This window comes from Schistocerca piceifrons, chromosome X, assembly GCF_021461385.2.
Source record: "Schistocerca piceifrons isolate TAMUIC-IGC-003096 chromosome X, iqSchPice1.1, whole genome shotgun sequence".
In the NCBI taxonomy this organism is placed as follows: domain Eukaryota; kingdom Metazoa; phylum Arthropoda; class Insecta; order Orthoptera; family Acrididae; genus Schistocerca; species Schistocerca piceifrons.
The window spans coordinates 53443356-53466952 of record NC_060149.1 but is presented as its reverse complement, the minus strand read 5'-3'; the positions used below and the strand labels follow the sequence as shown (position 1 = coordinate 53466952).

The 23597-nt window shown below is 39.1% G+C and overlaps 1 protein-coding gene across 1 annotated transcript in view; it reads right to left on the bottom strand.

Annotated features, from left to right (window-relative positions):
* The window catches only part of LOC124721691, an 888717-nt gene that overhangs the window by 17092 nt on the left and 848028 nt on the right, over nucleotides 1-23597 (bottom strand). Inside the window, exon 38 of the mRNA XM_047246771.1 lies at nucleotides 14165-14266. Coding sequence (XP_047102727.1) covers nucleotides 14165-14266 — 102 coding nt within the window. The remainder of the gene's footprint in view (nucleotides 1-14164; nucleotides 14267-23597) is intronic.

Genomic DNA, 23597 nt, shown 5'->3' with positions numbered 1-23597 from the left:
GCTCAGTAGAAAGCAGTGGTATGTGGTCTTCTGCAAAGTTTGCTCCTAGTGGAGAAAGTTAACAGTAACAATAAATGGTTATTACCATTCAGAAATGTCATATAAGACAATCAAATCAGTTTCCCTATTCATACCACATTCTGCTTTAGAACAAGAAAGAAAGAAGAGATCTATGAGATGGCAAGCATCACTCCACCAAGGGACAGGTCATCATCTGAAGTGGTTACTAGAATGAGGACTGGAATCTGTGGCCGCTCATTAGACCTCACAGGTGATATGGTCCACCATCTCCTGGACATAGTCCTGTTATTGAAAGATGGCCTGCTGACTGTATCACAACCAATGTGCTCTTTGAACCAACCATCTTCGCAATCTCTTGTTGACCACCACCTGAGTCAGCAGACAAATCCACACTGGAAAGTGGTCACTGGAATGCAAATCTGTGGCCACTTCCCACTTAACTGAGTCTGGAAAAGCTGTGGAGCAAAAACAAAGGTCAATGGCTGAAATGACCCAGTAGCTGTAGAAAAGTGTGTCATCTGACCACAGTTCAAAAGGCACATATTCTCCGACTGGACAAGGCACTCGATAGTTCAACACATGGAGCAAGTCATAGCTGAGCACCACAGCACACTGTGTGCACTGAAGTCTTCCATGAGGAGAAATCAGTAGGGCAGTGCCAAGAAGATTTCTGTCAGTGCATCTGCTTTTAGTGGATCATGATGTGGAAGATACCAAGAACAGAGAGTGATTTTAACTGGTCTGAGAACTTCCACTGCAACTGCTTGTATGACCACGGTAAGTGGGACAGGAGAGGAGTGACGTCTATTAATCTGTTATTGTCAAAAACAGCTACTCCACCCATAGTACTGTCTCCAGTAACATCATGCCTCCTGTAGGGCTGGTAGCCCCTTAATACAGGTGTGTCAGTGAGTTTAAAATGAGTTCTTGTAAGCAGATGCAGAATGGTCTCTCCTGGGCCATGAGCTGTAATTTTCCAAATGTGACTGGCATATGTTTAAGTTCCACTGTGACACAGAAATCCCTGTGGGAGCCAATTGTTAGCAGTGGTGGTCCTTGTCCTTGTCCTTCTCCCTCAGTGGTGGTGATTTAACCAAGAGGTCAGAGAGAACAATAGACAGCTCTCAGCTCTCTGGTTCCTCCACGTGGATATTGATATCCTCAATAGTAAAATCACTATGAAAAGGAAGAGCACTCACAAATCTGAAGGTGTAGCTGCCAGTTTCTTTGATTTCAAATGACTATTTTTGTGACGTTTTCCTGACTGATGGGAGGAGTTGCTTGCATGGGTAGAGAGGATGGCTCACTGGGTTTCTGATGGAGTGCAGTGGTATATGGCTGAGTTTCCAAGTCCATTTTCCATCGCTTCCGAATGATTTCGGGTTCCCGTATGGCTTGTTCCTCACAGGTATACTGACAAATACATGTGCTCATACTTCAATTTGTGGTTTGGGTGTATGTGGAGGCATCACACTTGGCAACTGGCATCTTAAGGGCCAATGCAAAAGAAGAAGCAAACACCGCAGGTGACATAGGTTTGAAAGCATTTTTGGCATCACCATGGGGTATGTGTCTCATAACTTTCAAATGCTGACTTTTTCACACCTTGTTATAAACCCCATACTTCCTGCTCCATAATGGGTGAAACACAGAGCAGCTTATACATTTTGGAGGAAGTGTAAAAGAATAGCCTTACTTGTGAGCTGAGCTTCCACAATTTCCACATGTAGCCCTCCCATTACATGCCATAGTGGCATGACCCAATCTCTGACATTTGATGTATTGCATTGGGTTGGGAACAAATGGTCAATCTTTGAGATGGATATGGCCAGAAAGAATATGTTCAGGTAATTCTGGAGTGTTGAATGCTAGAATAAATGTTGCAGGTTTTTTCCAAGTTCCATTGACCCTCCTCATATAGTGTTGTACTTCCAAGGCATCCCTATTTTTCCATTCTTCACATAACTCCTCAGGGTCCATCTCCATTATATTGTAGCAAGTAACCATGCCTTTACAGAAGTTATGGGTGTTGTGCAATTCAGCCACAGCATGATAGTTACCTAGGAGCAGTTTCAACTAGAAGTGTTCCATTACAAAGTCATGTAACACATTTTAAGGGCCCTCCAATGCCTTGTGAATATAGAAAGAGGAGACCTTATCAAACATTCCATTTGCTCTCTTGATTGCAATGAAAAGGTTTTGGCAGACTAGTGCCCTGTTACTATAAATCTGACACTTTTTGGGTTGACTGACCAAATGAGCTCTCTTTGTTAGGTGGGTACACCTGTCCCATCAGGAATAGGTATTAATTTAAGTTGCTCCATAGTGATTCCATGAGCGGCTAGGGAAACAAATGTCACTCAGAGAGAGCCCCCCATTCCTGAGCAAGCCTTATACAACCGAGGGTTGCCAGGTGCCCCACAGGTTGCCTGTTGGATATTGGTTTATCTCAACAGCCATTCACCTCATCAGCATTTAGCACACTTTGAGGTTAAGAGGTATTTAAAAAAAAAAAAGGTATGTACCTTTATCACAGTCCAGGTGATGAAGCCAAAGCCCCCATTCACTGGAACATACAATGTTCCACCACTGTGCCTAGCAATGATCCTTGAAGTATGCTCAGAGTTTATCGTAGAGGACATCTGGCAGCACTGGTCAGTCCCAAATTTGGGACACCTGGGATCACTATACCCTTACCCAACCATTGCTGGCAGATCTCCCTGGGAAAAACACAGCCTCCTATTTCCAAAGTTATGGGACACTCTTCATCAGGCCCCTCCACTGAGGCCCATCCAGCTTGGAAGACCCTGCAAGTAGCTGTGCTATCACCGGCACATCCCTCAGTGTCACTGCGGCACACAAATTGTCCCACCTGGCACTAAAGGTGCCTATGAAAAAGAGGTGTCCCCCAGGAGGGGGTATCAAAAGACACAATTGGCAAGAAATGTATGATGCAGAAAAGTAGAATGACAAAAATAACTGATTTGTACAAGCCATAACTTTTAATGATATTTCTTTTCCATTAAAACATTGCAGACAGAAATGGAGTATTTGTAAGCAACCAGTTTGAGTAACTAAGGACATTAAAACACCATGCAGAAGAGAAATGAGGTTGTACCATAATATGCAGAGCAGGACTTCACTATGGACAATGCAGCTAGAGTGAATAAATGCAGTTTCAAGGCAACTTCAAAGAAAGCAGACTAGAATGTTGTTTATAATGTAAAAAATTTCAATTCTATGTTTACTGTATTTCTACATGGATACCTATCAATCTTTAACAGTTGCATTCCTCAGGAATGGCTCCAATAAGACATCAAAAAAGAAATAGAGGTATACACAAGGGATTAGTATACAATGCACAAGGAAAAGGAAATTGTATGAAATGGTTAGGATAAGCAATTTCTATTTATGTTCTTACTGTCTTGTTCCACATGCAAGCAGTTTGCTCACACATACTAATCTATGGAGTATTTGCACCATAACTGAAGAAAGTAAAAATAATAATGGAAGCAATAAAGGAAACAATTCAGTATACCATTGAAAACCCCCCCCCCCCCTCCCCCACACACACACACACACATTGAACCTGGGTGAGAAATTGTGCTGAGTGGAGTTGGTGAAAGGAGGCAAGCAGGAGAAGGCATGAGTGGAGAGAAGGATGTCTGACATAGGGAGGCATCATGAGTACAGGACAGGAACATGACACATGTGATCTTACCCTGGTGCAGGTCAGGAATTTACGTATGGCACACAATGAAGTGCAGGAGTGATTGTACAGAGGATAAGGGTGAATGGGGGATTGGGAGAATGAGTGCAGAATGAGTGATGTGGGAGGGATGGAGGTGGGTGTGGGTAAGGGAACGTGGCCACTAGAAAGTGAGGAAGGTGTGGATGAGGGAATGTGCCAACTAGAAAGAGAAGAAACTTATTTTCCTTATTTCTTCACCCATATCACATGAAATAAATATGGGAACAATGTGCCTGGTTAAGGTTCACCGATGATATCTTCATGACCTTGACTGAGGGGCAAGACACTATCGTAATTCATCCAGTCTCAAAATAACCTTCCCTCAAATCCAATTCACCTGGTACTTCTCAGCCAAATGTACCACCTTCCTTGACACTGACTTCCAGCTCTCTGTGGGCTCTGTAGAAACATCTAACATTATCATGTGCATTAACCATCAACAGTGTTTCCATTTTGATACCTGCCACCCCTTCAACATTAAAAAGTCCATCCCATAGTGTCTGTCAACCTGTGGATGGTGCATCTGTAGTGATTACTAAAACTGTCACATATAGGTTTTACCCTACCAATACAGCCTGCAAACAGATTTCCCATACCATATGCACACTTACCTCTAATGCATCCAATATAAAAAAATATCCGGGTCCATCCTTATGGCATACCAGCTCCCAACATCTTGCCATACCCCTTTGGAAGGACCAGGTATAAGACTTTCCCCACGCAGTAACCAGCATATTAAATTCCAGTCCCATCACACGTATATCCTATCCTATCAGAGACAAAGTCACTTGTGAAAGTAGTCATATTGTATATCAGCTTTGTTGTGACTTCTGCACAGCCTTTTACACTGAACAACCAAGAAACTGGTACACCTGCCTAACATTATCTAGGGCCCCTTCAAACATGCAGAAGTGCCACAACACTATGTGGCATGGACTCGACTAATGTATGAAGTAATGCTGGAGGGGACTGACATCGTGAATCCTGCACCGCTGTCCATAAATCCTTAAGAGTACGAGTGGGCGGAGACCTCTTCTGAACAGCACGTTGCTAGGCATCCAAGATATGCTCAATAATGTTTATGTCTGGGGAGTTTGGTGGCCAGCAGAAGTGTTTAAACTCAGAAGAGTGTAACGGCAGACTTCTGAATGTGTGGGGCGTCACATTGTCCTGCTGTTACTGGCCAAGTCCGTCGGAATGCACAATGGACATGAATTAATGCAGGTGATCAGGCAGGATGCTTATGTATGTATCACCTGTCAGAGTCATGTCCAGACGTATCAGGGGTCATATATCACTCCAACTGAACATGCCCTACACCATTACAGAGCCTCCATCAGCTTGCTACTGACACGCAGGGTCCAGAGACACATGAAGTTGTCTCCATACCCCTACATGTCCATCCGCTCAATACAATGTGAAACAAGACTCATCTGACCAGGCAACATGTTTCCAGTCATCAATAGTCCAATGTCAGAGTTGATGGACCCAAGTGAGGTGTAAAGCTTTGTGTTGTGCAGTCATCAAGGGTACACGAGTGGGCCTCCACCTCCGAAAGCCCATATCGATGATGTTTCGTTGAATGGTTCACATACTGACACTTGTTGATGGGCCAGCATTGAAATCTGCAGCAATTTGTGGAAGGGTTACACTTCTGTAATGTTGAAAAATTCTCTTCAGTCATCATAGGTCCCATTTTTGCAGCATATTTTTCCAGCTGTAGCAATGTCAGAGATTTCACAGTACACTTGTGAAATAGTCTTATGGGAAAATCCCCACTTCATTGCTACCTCAGAGATGCTGTGTCCTATCACTTGTGTGCAGACTATGTCTTGATAACCTGCCATTGTAGCAGCAGTAACTGATCTAACAACAGTGCCAGACACTTGTTGTCCTATATGGGCATTGTTGACCACAGTGTCATATTCTGCCTGTTTACATATCTATGTGTTTGAATATGCATGCATATACCAGTTCCTTTGGCACTTCAATGTATATGTGAATACCACTAACCTACCACTGACCCGAACAAATGGCTTCTGCCAAATTGTGGCCAAGAGCAGAGCTGACTACCCAGTGGTGCTCTATTTCAATGGCTGTCCATCTGGATCCTCCCTTCCAATACCAGTTTCTCTGAACTGTCAACTGTTTTTTGAACACATCCCCCAATCCATTAATCCTCTCAGACTCAATCTCTGCTAGCCCTGGTCCCAGATCCAGCTCTATCCCTCCCCCACACCCTCCCTCTGCACATTTGGATTATTCTACACTCATATTCTCCCCTACACAGTCTCTCTCTCCCTTCCTCTGTTCTGTTACACTCTCCCAGTCCACTCCTCAACATCATTGTGTGCAACAACACCATAGCAAAGTGACAGGTGCCAAATTCTTACCCTATGTGTTTGCTGCCTCTCACTCCCACCTGTCAGCAACCCTTTCCTCTAGCTCTTCCCCCTCCTCCCAAACCTCTTACCCACTCACTCATCCTACCTTGTACAACTGCTCACCCAGCAGAGCCACAGTGTAAGTGTCATGAAGTTAACCAGGGCCGTGTATCCGTTCAGTATATACATGTGTATATATGTTGATTCTGAAACTTCCTGGCAGATTAAAACTGCGTGCCCGACCGAGACTTGAACTCGGGACCTGTGCCTTTCGCGGGCAAGTGCTCTACCATCTGAGCTACCGCAGCACGAGATACTGGCGTGAGTCGTGCTTCGGTAGCTCAGATGGTAGAGCACTTGCCCGCGAAAGGCAAAGGTCCCGAGTTCAAGTCTCGGTCGGGCACGCAGTTTTAATCTGCCAGAAAGTTTCATATCAGCGCACACTCTGCTGCAGAGTGAAAATCTCATTCTGGAAATATGTTGATTCTGTTAGCTCTGAAGGAGGATCTGTCTGAAAGCTCAACAAAGTTTTTGGTCTCTCTATGTGGCAATTATGCACACAGCTCCTCAAGTGTACAGTGAGTTGTTACCTTTGCTATTTCTGTTAAAGACTATTCCTTGCCATAATGAAAATTAATATAAAGCAATCAGTGTTCATATCAGAATTGCACAAAGTTAAAAATGGTAGAAACATCTTGTGTGACACTTGGTACAGGAAACCACAACTGGTAAAATCTGAAGTTCAGAGTAGAATAAACAGGATATATAGGTTATATACAAATGGTGGTGGCATATTTAATACCTTTAAGAACTCAGTAATATCTTATGAGATAAATACAGCATCAGAAAGCGGGATAGTCAGGATCAAGATCAAATGTCAAAGTTAGGTTGAAAACAGAAATCACATTTCTGTCATCTGCCTAGCATAAGTGTTATAGTGGTACAATGCTTCACAGAAAATCTGAGAAACATTGCATATAAATTCACTGATCATGCCATAGTTATAAACAGAGATTTCAATCTCTCATTTATAGACTAGAAAATACTTGCACATAGTACCAGTTGTCAGGATAAAAATTCTTGTAACATTGTACTAAACATGTTGTTGTTGTTGTGGTCTTCAGTCCTGAGACTGGTTTGATGCAGCTCTCCATGCTACTCTATCCTGTGCAAGCTTTTTCATCTCCCAGTACCTACTGCAACCTACATCCTTCAGAATCTGCTTAGTGTATTCATCTCTTGGTCTCCCTCTACGATTTTTACCCTCCACACTGCCCTCCAATACTAAATTGGTGATCCCTTGATGCCTCAGAACATGTCCTACCAACCGATCCCTTCTTCTGGTCAAGTTGTGCCACAAACTTCTCTTCTCCCCAATCCTATTCAATACTTCCTCATTAGTTATGTGATCTACCCATCTAATCTTCAGCATTCTTCTGTAGCACCACATTTCGAAAGCTTCTATTCTCTTCTTGTCCAAACTATTTATCGTCCATGTTTCACTTCCATACATGGCTACACTCCATACAAATACTTTCAGAAATGACTTCCTGACACTTAAATCTATACTCGATGTTAACAAATTTCTCTTCTTCAGAAACGCTTTCCTTGCCATTGCCAGCCTACATTTTATATCCTCTCTACTTCGACCATCATCAGTTATTTTGCTCCCCAAATAGCAAAACTCCTTTACTACTTTAAGTGCCTCATTTCCTAATCTGATTCCCTCAGCATCACCCGACTTGATTAGACTACATTCCATTATCCTTGTTTTGCTTTTGTTGATGTTCATCTTATATCCTCCTTTCAAGACACTGTCCATTCCATTCAACTGCTCTTCCAAGTCCTTTGCTGTCTCTGACAGAATTACAATGTCATCGGCGAACCTCAAAGTTTTTATTTCTTCTCCATGAATTTTAATACCTACTCCGTATTTTTCTTTTGTTTCCTTTACTGCTTGCTCAATATACAGATTGAACAACATCGGGGAGAGGCTACAACCCTGTCTTACTCCCTTCCCAACCACTGCTTCCCTTTCATGTCCCTCGACTCTTATAACTGCCATCTGGTTTCTGTACAAATTGTAAATAGCCTTTCGCTCCCTGTATTTTACCCCTGCCACCTTTAGAATTTGAAAGAGAGCATTCCAGTCAACATTGTCAAAAGCTTTCTCTAAGTCTACAAATGCTAGAAACGTAGGTTTGCCTTTCCTTAATCTTTCTTCTAAGATAAGTCGTAAGGTCAGTATTGCCTCACGTGTTCCAGTGTTTCTACGGAATCCAAACTGATCTTCCCCGAGATTGGCTTCTACTAGTTTTTCCATTCGTCTGTAAAGAATTCGTGTTAGTATTTTGCAGCTGTGACTTATTAAGCTGATAGTTCGGTAATTTTCACATCTGTCAACACCTGCTTTCTTTGGGATTGGAATTATTATATTCTTCTTGAAGTCTGAGGGTATTTCGCCTGTTTCATACATCTTGCTCACCAGATGGTAGAGTTTTGTCAGGACTGGCTCTCCCACGGCCGTCAGTAGTTCCAATGGAATATTGTCTACTCCGGGGGCCTTGTTTCGACTCAGGTCTTTCAGTGCTCTGTCAAACTCTTCACGCAGTATCATATCTCCCATTTCATCTTCATCTACATCCTCTTCCATTTCCATAATATTGTCCTCAAGTACATCGCCCTTGTATAGACCCTCTATATACTCCTTCCACCTTTCTGCTTTCCCTTCTTTGCTTAGAACTGGGTTTCCATCTGAGCTCTTGATATTCATACAAGTCGTTCTCTTATCTCCAAAGGTCTTAAACATATATCCTTTAAATTACATTGAGCAATTGCTTATACAACTCATAAGGAAGGGCAACTGCTACAGCTAGACTATTAGATTCTGTGACTGTAAATACAGCAGTCAGTGACTATAATGATATTATGGCAGTGCACATCTCTTGCATAGAATAAAAAGTTAAGAAATCAAAGAAGATACCTCTACTTAAAACAGATGGCAAAAATGATTAGAAACTATCTCAACAGGCAATGGCAAATATTCAGATCTGAAAAGAAGAATGTGGATATGAAACAGAGAGCTACATGGCATACTCAGATTAGATTACTTGTTTCATAAGAGAGGTCCTCACAAATATAGATGATATCAGAAAGAATACTACTTAAAATAACCTTAACTACTGTAGCCAAACAATACCAAACTGGGGGAAAGGTGGGTCATATGTTTGCCTTATTACTGTCCTGAAGTTGTGCAGAAGTCTTATAGTACAAAGCAGTAATGTTATGTGATATTATTAGAGAGCTCATCAGTAGAGTAGGAGAATTTGGCCACCAATAAATCTTACAGACTCTTCTTAATCTGTTTTATGGAGAATTGAAGTTTTTATGGTTGTTGGGAAGTTATTGAAAATGAATGTTTATGGATAATGGATACATTTTTGAACCAAAGTAAGTGCCTTTGAGCCAGTTGAAAAATTAGACATTTAAACCAAATGCCATACATATACAGAGAAGCAGTAGTTATTATATCCAGTTCTTTGAACAGTTTTTTGCAATATGTACTTCAAATTACCCCTGTTATAGTTACACAATTTCTGCTGTGTTGTTTCTCGCATTTCTAATGTGACATAAGTTTTAAAAGAACAAATTTAAGATGTATACAACTAGTTTGAGGAGCATTATATATGTGGATCAAGTTGGGAAGGTAGAGATTTAAGAACTACAAAGATATGGAAAGAATCAATTGGTATTCACCGTGTAGAGGAGGTTGTTGAATGGGAGACACATTTAAAAAGACTCCTAGATACTATTCAGCTATTGGACTTAGTCAATCAGATGTAGACAAAACAAAAAACATGCATTTCATACAAGTACAACTCACAGACACAAGTCTACTAAGAACTGGCGATGAAGCTTGGTATCTGTGGCATCAGCTTATGACACATCATTCACTTCAACAGTGGACAGTTGTGGACACTTACCAACAAGGAGAGATCCTTAGTAGTGGGATCAACTTTTTTAAACTGTCTGTACAGTCATGTAGGTTAAGATCCCAGGTATCACACACCCCAGCTGTACACCCTGATGGGCCCTTATTTGTGAGTAATTGACAATAAAAATCAGAATTTTGTCTAACACTCAATAGCATTGAAGAGATAAATTGTGTAGTGTGGTTGCATGGCGAATGGTAAGAATAGTAGCTTCACATGAGTCTTTTGATTTGAATCTCACTACATACAGTAATTTTTTTTATTTTTAAATCTTTATCAAATGCCTTTGATCATCACTTGTATTCACTTAACAGATTTAAATGTAATTTTTTTATTTCTATTCCTTTATCACATCATTTGACTCATAATATAACTTCTTTGTTTGCTCTCATTTTTCTTCTTATCATTCTTTTTCTGCTTGAAATATTTCTTCATTTGTTTTTAATTTATTTTGTGTATTCATTTTTGTTTTATCATCCTGCTTTATTCCATTCATTATATCTATTACTCATTTTGTTTGAATTTCGTTACTTACAAATCATTCTTTTATTTAAATCTTCATCTGTGTTACTTTGTCCACAGTGCAATAGCTATTTATGTTATGTTTTAAATATTTGTATGATGATAACAATGCATAAAAATGGTACATCTGGTAATGAAAAATACATTTTTCTCACCACTGCACAACCAACATAAATAGAGTATTTGGGTTTTTTTTTAACTGATGGATCAGAATTTTCAAATAATTGAATATTATAACAGATAATTATAATTAAATACATATTCACAAAAATTCCAGTTAGAGAAAGAATGATATAAAGAAAACATTTAAAACATTAAGAAAAGTTCATATGGTGTTTAAAACAACGTGCAAAGGAATAGAAATAAAAAATTACATTTTACTAATTAACTGTACAAAAATAATGATCAGAGTCATTTTGATAAAGATTTAAAAATAAAAAAATTATTGCATCTATTGAGATTTGAACACTCACAACTTCTTGCATGAAACTGTTATCGTACCCATTACACCACACAACCATACAATGTAATTTGACATTTTTAATGTTACTGAGCATCACAAAAAGTTCACTAAACAGAACCAGAAGCTCTCTTCCCCCCCCCCCCCCCCCCTTCCCCGACACCACACCCACACAAATCTGCAGTCTTTAGAATGAAGTGACAAAAATCTGGGATAGCACTATGCACATATATAGGTCGCAGTAGTATCACATACACAAGGTACAAAAGGGCAAGACATTGGCAGAGCTGTACTTGTACTCAACCGATTCTTGTGAAAATGTTTCTGACGTGATTATGGCCACATGACAGGAATTAACGGACTTTGAAAACAGAATGGAAATTCGAGCTAGATGTATGGGACATTCCATTTTAGAAATCATTAGAGAATTCTGTGCTGGTGTAAGCTGTCACCTACACACTACTTGGCAAAGATGTAGCATGAAGTAGGCGCTCGATCAATCATGCCTTTCACAAGAGAGGCCAGAGACAGACTCGCAAGCAACATGCCGCCAACGCCCTCCCAACACCACAAGTATTTAGGCTGCTGCCACTGACCAGAGGGCCTCATTCAGTAACTAGTGCAGTCACTAGCTCAGTCAATCCAGTCTCTGATGGACTAACTCACTGTCACTCACATTCAAGTTTGTAGAGTGGGCTTAAGCTATGACAGTACATAGCGGGACCAAATTAGTTGTAGCCATGGACTCAAGTTGTCAACAAGGCACTACACAAGTTGGTAGTGGTTCCATAATGGTATGGGCTGTGTTTCCATTGAATGGACTGGGTCCTCTGGTCCAATTGAACCAATGACTGACTGGAAATGGCTATGTCAGGATAACTGGAGACCTTTTGCAGCCATTCACGTACTTCATGTTCCCAGACAATGATGCATCACATCAACTGTACACAATTTTTCATGATTGGTTTGAAGAACATTCTGGACAATTCAAGCGACTGATTTGGCCACACAGATCATCCATCATAAATCGCATCAAACATTTATGGGACATAATTGAAAGGTCGGTTCACACACATAAGACTGCACTGGCATCACTTTTGCAATTGAGGCACTGAAATAAAAAATGGGACTTGTCAACATTTTTGGGGTGTATGATTTATTACTGCAGTTGTTATTTTCACACAATTCTGCATGTGTTGGTTCTAAACCAGTGTTGAAATTTTGTTTCATGCAGAAAGAGGACTTGCCACAGAGACAAGTCCCTATATTGGATGAAAGAACTTGGGACATAATGGCAGCACTATCGTGTGATGCAGTAAACAGCTCTGAGTTTTCAAAATGACTTCAGCGATGGAACCATTAGTTGAGTCCAGAGGTGATTTACACGAATTTAGAAGGAAGACACACATAGCAGGAACTGATGTGTTTTATTTGTGGCAGTCATTGTTATTTATATGTGGAATTCATAGATTTTCTGATAACATAGCTTTCATCTATACATACAATGAAGTAACTGCAAAGAAGGATCCAAATACAGTTGTTTCTCTCTTTATGGATTTCATAACGAAAGATTTGGCCACTAGTGGGAAAACCCTGCATGCATTTTCAGATGCCTGTACAGGAAAGAACAGGAGTTGCAAAATGGTTCAATTTTGGTACACTTTAGTTCATAGTGGTAGATTTTCAAGTGTTTTCCACATGTTCTCAACCCAGGCATATTCATACTATTGCTTGTGACAGGAATTACTAAAAAGGAAACAGGACATAGTGTATATTCCCCACCATTGATTCATAGTACTACAGAAAGAAAGGAAACATATGCATGTTGAACTGTGCACACAAGTTGCATTTCTTGAATATCAGAAATGTATAGATTCATTTTTTAAGAAGTCTGTAACTGTGAAAGGAGAAAAATGGACTGTTACACAATACAAAACATTTGAGTACACCGCTCAGTCAAAACGCATCTCTCTTTCAATCAGTAGCGGTGGAATAGTGAAGTATTCTGGTTAAGACTGGGATAGTCCCTCATTTTCATAATGTGCTGAAAGTATATATGGACATCACTCCTCCGAAACCTGAGAAACTACAAGATGTTTCACGCGTGATTGATATTATCCCTTTGCAGTTTTGAGAGTATTTTGATATTTTAAAGAAATGTGTCATCAATAAGGTGACTGGTGGAGAGGAAGACAATGAATCTGGAAGTGACATTTGGTACAATGATAAAGAGTGACAAGTTTATTAACATATGTGTGTGTCAAAATAAACAGGATTGTTTAATAAGTAAAAACTGTGGAATTAACTCTTCCGTATTACAAGCAAGGGTGGTAACAAGGATGCTAACATCCATTATATTGTCTATTTCGAGATGTATTGTTCAATTATGAATGTTTATACAAATATAAGAGTGTGTATGAACATGTTCAGATGATAAAAAAATATTTTGCTTAAAAAGATGCCTTTTTTAGTTACACAGTATTTACAACAAAACAATCTTTTTTATATCAAAAAGGGGGTAAGTCAGTCATTTATATTGCTTTTTTCTATTATTTGCCTTTATTCTGTGATTACAGGTTTTCGTATAAGATTGTATTCTTCCTGAGGAGCAAGTGGGAATAACTATAACACTAGGGAATAATACTATTCAAGATTATACAGTTTTTTCAACATATCTCAAAACTATTGTTGAGTGACATGTCCCCCTTTTGAACTCAACACCTCAATTACCCTATAAAGGCAGCATGGCTCAGTATTTCTGCAGGGGACTTCAACAAATAGTTGAGTCCATGCCATGTCGAGTTGCTGCACTATTCTGGATAAAAAGAGGTCCAATATGATAGTAGGAGGTATCCCATGACTTTTGTCACCTCCGTGTATATCAGAATACATATCGAAGATACACAGAAGAGCCAAGTCATGACAATGGTTTTATGTACTGATGGCCTATTATGTGAGACACTACTTGTCAGTTATGAAAAGATAAAGTACACTACACAAAAGTCTTACATGCTCAACATCACAACATACTCACCAAATACTTATGTCTGTTGTGGGTTCTCATACTAGGATAATATTCTGGTAGAGGTGCTCCATCATAATAGCGTGGATACTGAGGCTCCACAGAATCATCAACCTATGGTAAAAGATGATGCATATGAACTGCCATTTCAGCAACAAGTTGTTCAACATCCTGCTTCACATAAGATGATACAGTTGCAGAGGTGACATTATCTACAACTTGAGTGACACAACTTAGTTAATCCTTGATCAGATTATGCATATTTAATATTCACTAAAAGGAAAAATTTAAAATACAGAAAAAAATCATTGAAGTTCATAATGCTAAAGTGAAAAAATCATTGAAACTCAATGTCTGAGACTTCTAAAGGGAACTTCTTTAAAGAAAACACAAAAAAATGTGATAGCAGTCAATCAAGCTTTTATCTACATCTGAAAAATCAACACAACAAAGTACAGCATATCAAAAATGCGTTACAAGCTCCACACAAAGTACCAAAAGGACATGCTGTGAACATTCTGGAAGAATTAGAGGTATATACTAGGGATGTTTGGAAATTCTGCACAAAAATAAAAACTACTTACGTGTTTGGGGTAAACCTTTTATTATTTTTCAACACAGTCTCATTCTAAAGTTATACATTTCATCCAATGCTGTTCTAATTTGTTGATCCCTTCTGAATAATAGGAATTGTCCAAGTCTGCAAAACAGCTATTAGTTGCTGCAATCATCAGACATTTCTTCAAATTGGGGAACAAACAGTAGTCTAAGGGAGCCAAGTCTGGAGAATAGTGGGGATGTGAAATGAGTTGGAATCCTATTTCCATTAATTTTGTGACCACAACTGCTGAGGTGTGTTCTGGATCATTGGTGTGATGGAAAAGGATTTTTTTGTGGTCCAATCGCCGGTGTTTTTCTTGAAGCTCGGTTGTCAAACGGTCTAATGATGATGAATAATATTCACCTGTAATAGTTTTACCCTTTTCCAGGTAGTCGATGAGGATTACCCCTTGCAAATCCCAAAAGACAGTCGCCATAACCTTTCCAGCTGAAGGAATGTTTTCGCCTTTTTTGTTGCATATTCTCCCTTGGTAACCCATTGTTTGGATTGTTGTTTGGTTTCAGGAGTATAGTAATGTATCCATGTTTCATCCACAGTGACAAAACAATGCTTAAAATCCTGTGGCCTTCTCCTGAACAGCTGCAACTTCACACGATTCCATTTTTGGTCAAGCGTCAGCAATCATGGAACCCATCTTGCGGATAGCTTTCTCATGTCCAAATGTTTATACAAAATATTATATACCCATTCATTCGAGATGCTCACAGCAGTAGCAATCTCATGCACCTTAACTCTTCTGTCATCCATCATGGATTTTATCAATGATTTCTGGAGCCGTAACCTCCACAGGGCGTCCAGAACATTCAGCATCACTTGTGCCCATATGGGCACTCCAAAAATGTTGAAACCACTTATAAACTGTTCTAATCAAACGTGCAGAGTCACTGTAATGTTTATCAAGCATCTCTTAAGTCTCCTAAGGCATTTTGCCTTTTATAAAGTAATGTTTAACCACCACACGAAATTCTTTTTGGACAATCGTTTGACTTCCTTGATTCACACAAATGCCAAACACAAAGAAATAGACCATTACAGCTGAAACTTGGTGTGTGTTCTTTCCAAAGATGCTACTAACTAGACATGACCTCAATACACGCCAGTGGTGCCATCTCTTGGACTTTGCATGGACTTTTCAAACACCCCTCGAATACTCACATGAAAAATCATCCAAATGACATTCTCAATGAACAAACTGATCTTAAACATAAAAATTATTTACAAAATTTTATTGATATTTTGGAAAATGAGACCAGATATAAACACACAGTAAACAAAAATGAAAGATAGCCATAGATACAAATCATAACAAAATTATAATACCAATGAAATACAACCATCATCACTGACTGGCAAAAATTATACTGTAAACATAAAGCATCAATGGGAACAAATTGTCAATCTAGTTGTCTAAAAAATTCTATGCAAACAGAAATTACAAGACTTATAACAGTCTAGCAACAAACAGACAGTCAACAGTTTACTCACTGATGCAACATGGGCATCTATTCTGATATTTGTAAGTATATACATAAGCTGAGCCTTATGTACAACTTTTATAAACATAAGTTGACCCACCAACTGTAACATCTACGGGCTTACTTGAGAATGGCACTACAGCTGAAACAAGTTCATAGTATGGAAGAAGCACTACTAATTAAACTATATGCAGCTTGCCTGGAAAAATTCATTATGAAATCTCACATTATGATGTATACTATGGGCCCAACCAAAAAGAAAATAATTTGAATAGGATGGTGAGGTCCGTATCTGCAACACTAGAAGAAATATGACATTTATTATTCATGATTAAAACTGTCAGTGACTCAGCAAGGTGTTCAGTATGCATTTACAAAAATTTTTGATCATTTTTCCAATAACATAAAATGTCTTAACAGGCAGAAAAGCAAGTTTTAAACCTAGCTTAAAACCATTTCTTGTTGGCAACTCATTCTATTCCGCAGGTGAATTTTTATCTAAAACTGACAGCCTGTACAAAAATGAACTAAAGAAAATAATTTTAAGTGTATTTGCATGAGTAGGGCTGAAAATAATATCTTCATTAATGCTGACACTTATCATGTATACATATACTGTAAATTGACTCATACCACAAAATTTTGATTAAAATAATTGTTCAAATGAGCTATGGAACATGTAACTCACTGACTAACTTACTAACATGTAAATAGGAAACACAGACAAGCTGTTATAAACAGCACAGCAAACTCATTATCATAAGAAAGACAGACAGAAGGACAATATTCACCACAACAGTACAGGTATGCGTGGTGAGGCAGCTGAGAGCATCCACTATAAATGTATTCATAATGAGTAAATATATTGAGGTACAGTTCCACTTAGTTGTAGTGAGCAATGTTAGGAATTCCCTGACATATAGAAGTAATTTTTAACATTTATAACTGTGAAATTATGACAAAAACTTCCTTTATTTTTTAATGAAACTATATACTTTTTTCTGTTGTATTAAAACATTCAGAGAGGGTTTCAATGACATGGCACATGTAGAACCTGTTATTCTTTGTCAATACAGGTACTGTTTTTTGGAAACTTCGCTTCTTTTATTTTTATCATATTTAATTGCTTCTTCTTTTTCTTCTGCCTTTGTCCCACATTGGCGCAGGGTCAGCATTGTTATATATGGATGTGGTGTGGTTAATTCTGCCAGTACCTCGTCTCCTACCTTCCAAACTAGGCTGTGAGGATGGGTGGTGAGTCGTGCTTGGGTAGTTCAGTTGGTAGAGCACTTGCCCACGAAAGGCAAAGGTGCCGAGTTCAAGTCTTGGTCCAGCACACAGTTTTAATCTGCCAGACAGTTTCATATCAGCACACACTCCACTGCAGAGTGAAAATCTCATTGTGGAAACAAACCCCAGGCTGTGGCTAAGCCATGTCTCTGCAATATCCTTTCTTCCAGGCGTACTAGTTCTGCATGGTTCGCAGAAGAGCTTCTGTGAAATTTGGAAGGTAGGAGATGAGGTACTGGTGGAATTAAAACTGTGAGGATGGGTCGTGAGTTGTGCTTGGATAGCTCAGTTGGTAGAGCACTTGCTCTGCCGAGTTCTGAGTCTCGATCCAGCATGCAGTTTTAATCTGCCAGGAAGTTTCGTTTTCATCATGTGCATTGGTTTCATTTTTATTTATTTATTTATTTTTGGCAGAGGCTATTAGAGCAGTGCCTAATGTTGAAAAGAAAGTATGACCTACACGTCAGGTAGTGTGAGCCTTGACAGAAGAAATGATGTTAATCATGTCACTACTGTTCAATTTGAGAAGAACACCTGGCTCTTACTGAAGAGGTGGCAAACCTATAATTAATAAAAATAACTTTTTACAGGCATTTTTGATACAGTGCATTCATTTTATGGCTAGATGAATATCAAAGCTGGCAGCCAGACCTAGATAGGATAGATAGATAAAGATCTCCTGGTTTAATCATAAATGCACAACTACATCATGATTGTTATTCTCAGGACCAATCAATCAGACAGTTGGGTCATAACATTCAAATTTTAGAGTTTATGTTAAAGGACATACCCGTTCCAAATCCCAACACCTCTCTAGTACACTGCTTGAAAACAATGTGGATGTGGCGGTGATTCGAGAGACACACATAGGTGCTGAGGATAGCCTATAATTGAGAGGACATATAGCTAGTTACAAAGTCCTGGGAGCTTTGTATCATCAGATCTATGGCTGTGCTACTTATTTATGCACCAATATTGAAAATATGCACCTGATATCTGCGAACTGTGTGCAAAATATTGAGACTATCTCAGTTGAAGTTGAAGGTGCTGGTATAACAAATGTCTATAAGCCTCCAGCAGATAACTGGACAGCTCAGGTTCTTCCCCTTTTCCTGGCATTCAAAAATACACACTGAAGAGCCAAAGAAACTGGTACACCTGGCTAATATTGTCTAGGGCCCTCACAAGCACGCAGAAGTGCCGCATCACAGTGTGGCATGGACTTGACTAATGTCTGAAGTAGTGCTGGAGGGAACTGACACCAAGAATTCTGCACCACTGTCCATAAACCTGTGAAGAGTACAAGGGAGTATAGATCTCTTCTGAACAGCACGTTGCAATGCACCCCACATATGCTTGCTAATGTTAATGTCTGGGAAGTTTGGTGGTAATGGAAGTGTTTAAAATCAGAAGAGTGTTCCTGCAGCCACTCTGTAGCAAATCTGTATGTGTGGGGTGTCCCTTTGTCCTGCTAGAATAGCCCAAGTGCTTTGGAATGTACAATGGACATAAATGGATACACATGATCAGACAGGATGCTTATGTATGTGCCAACTGTCAGTCATATCTAGATATATCAGGAGTCACATATCACTCCAACTGCACACCCCCCACACCATTACAGAGCCTCCACCAGCTTGAACAATCCCCTGCTGACATGCAGGGTCCATGGATTCATGAGGTTGTCTCTATACCCATACACATACATCCGCTTGATATAATTTGAAAGTAGATTTGTCCAACCGGGCAACATGTTTCCAGTCGTTAACAGTCCAATGTCAGTGTTGACAGGCCCAGGCGAGGAAAAGTGTAAAGCTTAATGTTGTTCAGTCATCGGGAATACACGAATGGGCCTTCAGCTCCAAAAGCCCATGTCATTGATGTTTCATTGAATGGTTCACAAACTGACACTTGTTGATAGATCAGCATTGAAATCTGCAGCAATTTGCTGAAGGGTTTCAATCCTGTCACATTAAACATTTCTCTTCAGTCAACATTGGTCCCTTTCTTGAAGGATCTTTTTCCAGCCACAGCGATGTCAGAGACCTGATGTTTTACCGGGTTCCTGATATTCATGGTAGACTTGTGAAATGGTCATATGGGAAAATCTCCAGTTTATTGCTACCTCAGAGATGCTGTGCTGTGTCCCATCACTCGTGCACCAACTATAACACCACGTTCAAACTCACTTAAATCTTGATAACCTGCCATTAGAGCACAGTAACCAATCTAACAACTAAACCAGACACTTGTTGTCTTGTACAGGTGTTGCTGACCACAGTACCATATTCTGAAAGTTTACATATCTCTGTATTTGAGTTTCCATGCCTATACCAGTTTCTTTTGTGCTTCAGGGTATTTTGGTAATTTCAGTACTCATCAGAGTGATTGGAACTACAATGATAAAGATGAAAATGGTAAGGACCTTATAAACTGAGCTAAACATAACAACCTTAACCTAGTTTTTTACTCAAAGGACAAGGGGACATTTAAATCTGCAGCTTGGAAGAAGGATTCCAAACCTGATCTATGTTTTGTAAGTCATAATTCCCAGCGACAACCTCTCAATACATTAAGGATGGTCCTTGGAGGCATTCCAAATAGCCAACACTGTTCTGCAATTCTTGCTGTAGGAGTTCAAATACCTGTAATTAGATCAAACCCTACACCAAGGTGGAACTGCATAAAAGCTATCTGGGCTAAATTCTTCAAAGAACTTGATAAAATGATCAGATGGAGTGTCCCATTAAGCAAAAAATATGAGATTTGATGAAGTAGTTTCAGCAACAGCAAAAAGTGCATGCCCAAGTGATTCCAGAAAGAATATACTTCAGACTGGAGTAACAAAGACCTATGTCGGCCCTATTTAATGATCAATGATTGTGACACTGTTAAGGAATTGTTAAAACATCTTGGTGGAGCTCATAAAAATAGTGGGGAAAAGAAACAGAGAATATGGATTTTCAAAGGTCAAGCAGAGAGGTATGAGTACCTGAAGAAAACTGGTAGAAAGTTGATAGCCTACCTGCGAAGTTTCTGAAGCAACACCAGACCAGATTTCAAATAGAATAACTTCACTCTCCACAGCACCCTAATATAAGACACATACATGAATTGTTATGAAAGAGCTTATCAATCTGAAGCAATATGGCACACAATAAATCAGAATAACTGAGAAACTTCCCCTTATAAGAGGTCAAATCAGCACACACAGAAATGAGAAAAGGGAAAGCTCCAGGATTGGATGGGATACATCCAGATTAGGTCATCAGTTGTGGAAACAAGACACATAAAGGACGTATGGGCTTCTTCACCAATACTATGCTATTGGGTACAATACCAAGAGTCTTCAAAAGAACAAAATCCATAGCTATACTGAAGCCTGATAAACCAGCAAATAAATGTTTTGATGTTATTGTGAGGCCTCTTTTGTTGTTTGTAATTTTGGTGATACATTGTGGCTACATCTATTTGTTTATTCTTGAATGCCACACAGCATGTTTGTTGGTGCTATATGTCATGATTTCTCCTAAATATATACTTTCCATATGATTTTGATTTCTTGTGTCCTTTTTTGTGATGGATGACTCGGTTAAAAAAATTACAGTTTTTTCAAAGAATATATTGAACCTCATTTTCTTCACTATTTCCTGTGGTGATTTAACTTTTTGCTATGATTCATAAGTGTTGTTGGACATCTGTATAGTCAGACAGTTAAATTTAATCTTATCTTTAGACATTCCAGCTTTGATGTTCTTCTGGTTAACCTTGTACCATTCTCCCATCATGTATCACAATATACAGTTAAACAGAAGTGGTGACAAGCAGCCTCCCTGTCTTACAACTGCCTTTATGGAGTGTAGCTCCAAAAATTCTTCTCTTAACTTGGCTTTCAATTTTGTCTTGTTTAAAATAAGTTTTATTTATTTGATTAATTTAAGGTGAAGTCGAAAATTTCTTAAGATTTTCATGGACACAGTCATGCCATGTTAAAAGTTACAATGGTTATTGCGAAAGGCTTGTTTTGTTTCTTGCGATATGCTGTCACTAATTTTAAGGTGGTAATCTTTTCTGCTCAGCTTCTCAATAGTCTGAAGTCCCCCCATCCCTCTCCCCTGGCAGGCACCTACTTCCGGCTGTAACAGCTGTTTTACTCTGTAATATCAAACTCAGAAAAAATTTTGCATGTAAGGGAGCTATATCTTAGTAATTACTTATATTTCTCTTCATCTCCTTTTTTTGTGGAGTGGGGTGGATTACAGCCATGATGCAATATATATGGACTGTTTCTGTTACAATATTATGAAAAGGATAGTTATTCAATTTTTTGTACAGCCATGTCTAGGGGTGTCCAAACTGTAGCACTGGCATATTTCCATGTTCCTATGAAAACTTGTTGGTCTTTCCCACATACTTTATAAGTTTTCAGCTCCTTAACTGCTGCTTCCACTCCTTGGGATTTCTTTCTTTCTCTTTTTTTTGGGAGGGGGGGGGGAGGGGAATGGAGGGGGAGGGAGTTTATGTTTTCATGGTTGGCCTTTATTAGCATGTTAATGTTAATACACAAATTTTAAAAAAATTCCCGGTGTTCTTTGCAGTTCAAAAGTTTATCGAATGCTTTTGTCATTATTGCAGCATTTTTCTTATTACTGTATGCCATTTTTTTGTCCTAACTTTGTAGCATTGATGCAGGGACTTTATTTTTGTATTTATCTTTCAAAGGGTTTGTATTAGTTTCCACTATTAACTTGATCACCTATTTTTGATATTCTCTCTTGATTCACCTAATAATTTGGGTGAAATTTTTCAGGCAGTTTTGAGGTTGCCACTCCTGGTGACTTTCTTCGTGAATTTTGTCTCTTTCTGAGGTCTATCAGGCAAGTACTAAACGTGAGTCTACGGAGATTAAATTTTCAACTTGTTTCATAATTGGTAAAGTTCTTTTAAACTGTCCATTAATTTAATGGTTTGTGTAATTTCTCAACAACTATTATTTCTGATTACTTGGTGTGATCATAATTCCTCTCATCTTCTTTGGTTTTCAGTTTTTCCTTCTTTATAGGTGGGAAACTAATTTTGATCTTGACATTATAGATTTTTCTGTGAAAGAATGTGTCAATCTATATTTGGTCCACTTGTCATCTTCCTTTTATCTGGTCAGGGCGTTTCAAAGTTTTAAGTTTGTTTGGTCTCCTTTGAATTATTTGGGTTTGGAGATGATATATTGCTGTCTACAGAGTTCAAAAAGTCTCTGGGCATTCCTGCTGGTGTATTTCTGAGGAGCATATTTCCAGATTATATCTCAATGTCTTGTGTTTTCTTTCTGGAGTTGCATACTGAAATCCTCTAATAGTAACTTAACCATGTTTTATTTAAAGAGACATTGTGTACTTCAGTACATTTCACAACTTTTCTACTTCTTTCATGGTTTTTGTTAGAAAATTTTTCTCTTTACCTCAGGCATGGGCATTTATGATGTTACAAATTTTGTTTACTCACCAAGTGGTGGCAGAACACACAAATAAAAGACTGTTGTAATTGGCAAGTTTTTGGAGCCAGTCACTCCTTTTTCAGGCAGAAAGGTTGAAGGGGAAGCAAGAGGGGTGAACAAAAAGGACTGTAGAGGTCTAGCAAACGTGGCAGATTTTGGGAAAGTCTCCCAGAACTGCAGGCGAGGGGAGACTTACTGTATGGGATGAAAAGAAAAGACTGACTGTCGGGGACTGCATCGGATGAGATTTGAAAACCTGAGAGCTTAAAGGTAGAAGACAGGGTAATATGCAGACAGAGATTACTGCTTAAACATCATGCACAAGTTAATAAGAGTGAAAAGCTAAGTGCATTGTACATAAAAGAGGTGGGAGGGGGGCATTGAAAATAGACGGAAAAGACAATGAAAGATGTAGAAAACTAAAATGGAGAGAAGCAAAGGGTAGTTACAGTGAAGAAATGCTGATACAGAAGAAGTAATGTAAATTAAGGCCAGGTGGGTGGCTAAAACCAAGGACATGCTGTAGTGCTAGTTCCCACCTGCGGAGTTCTGAGAAACTGAAGTCCA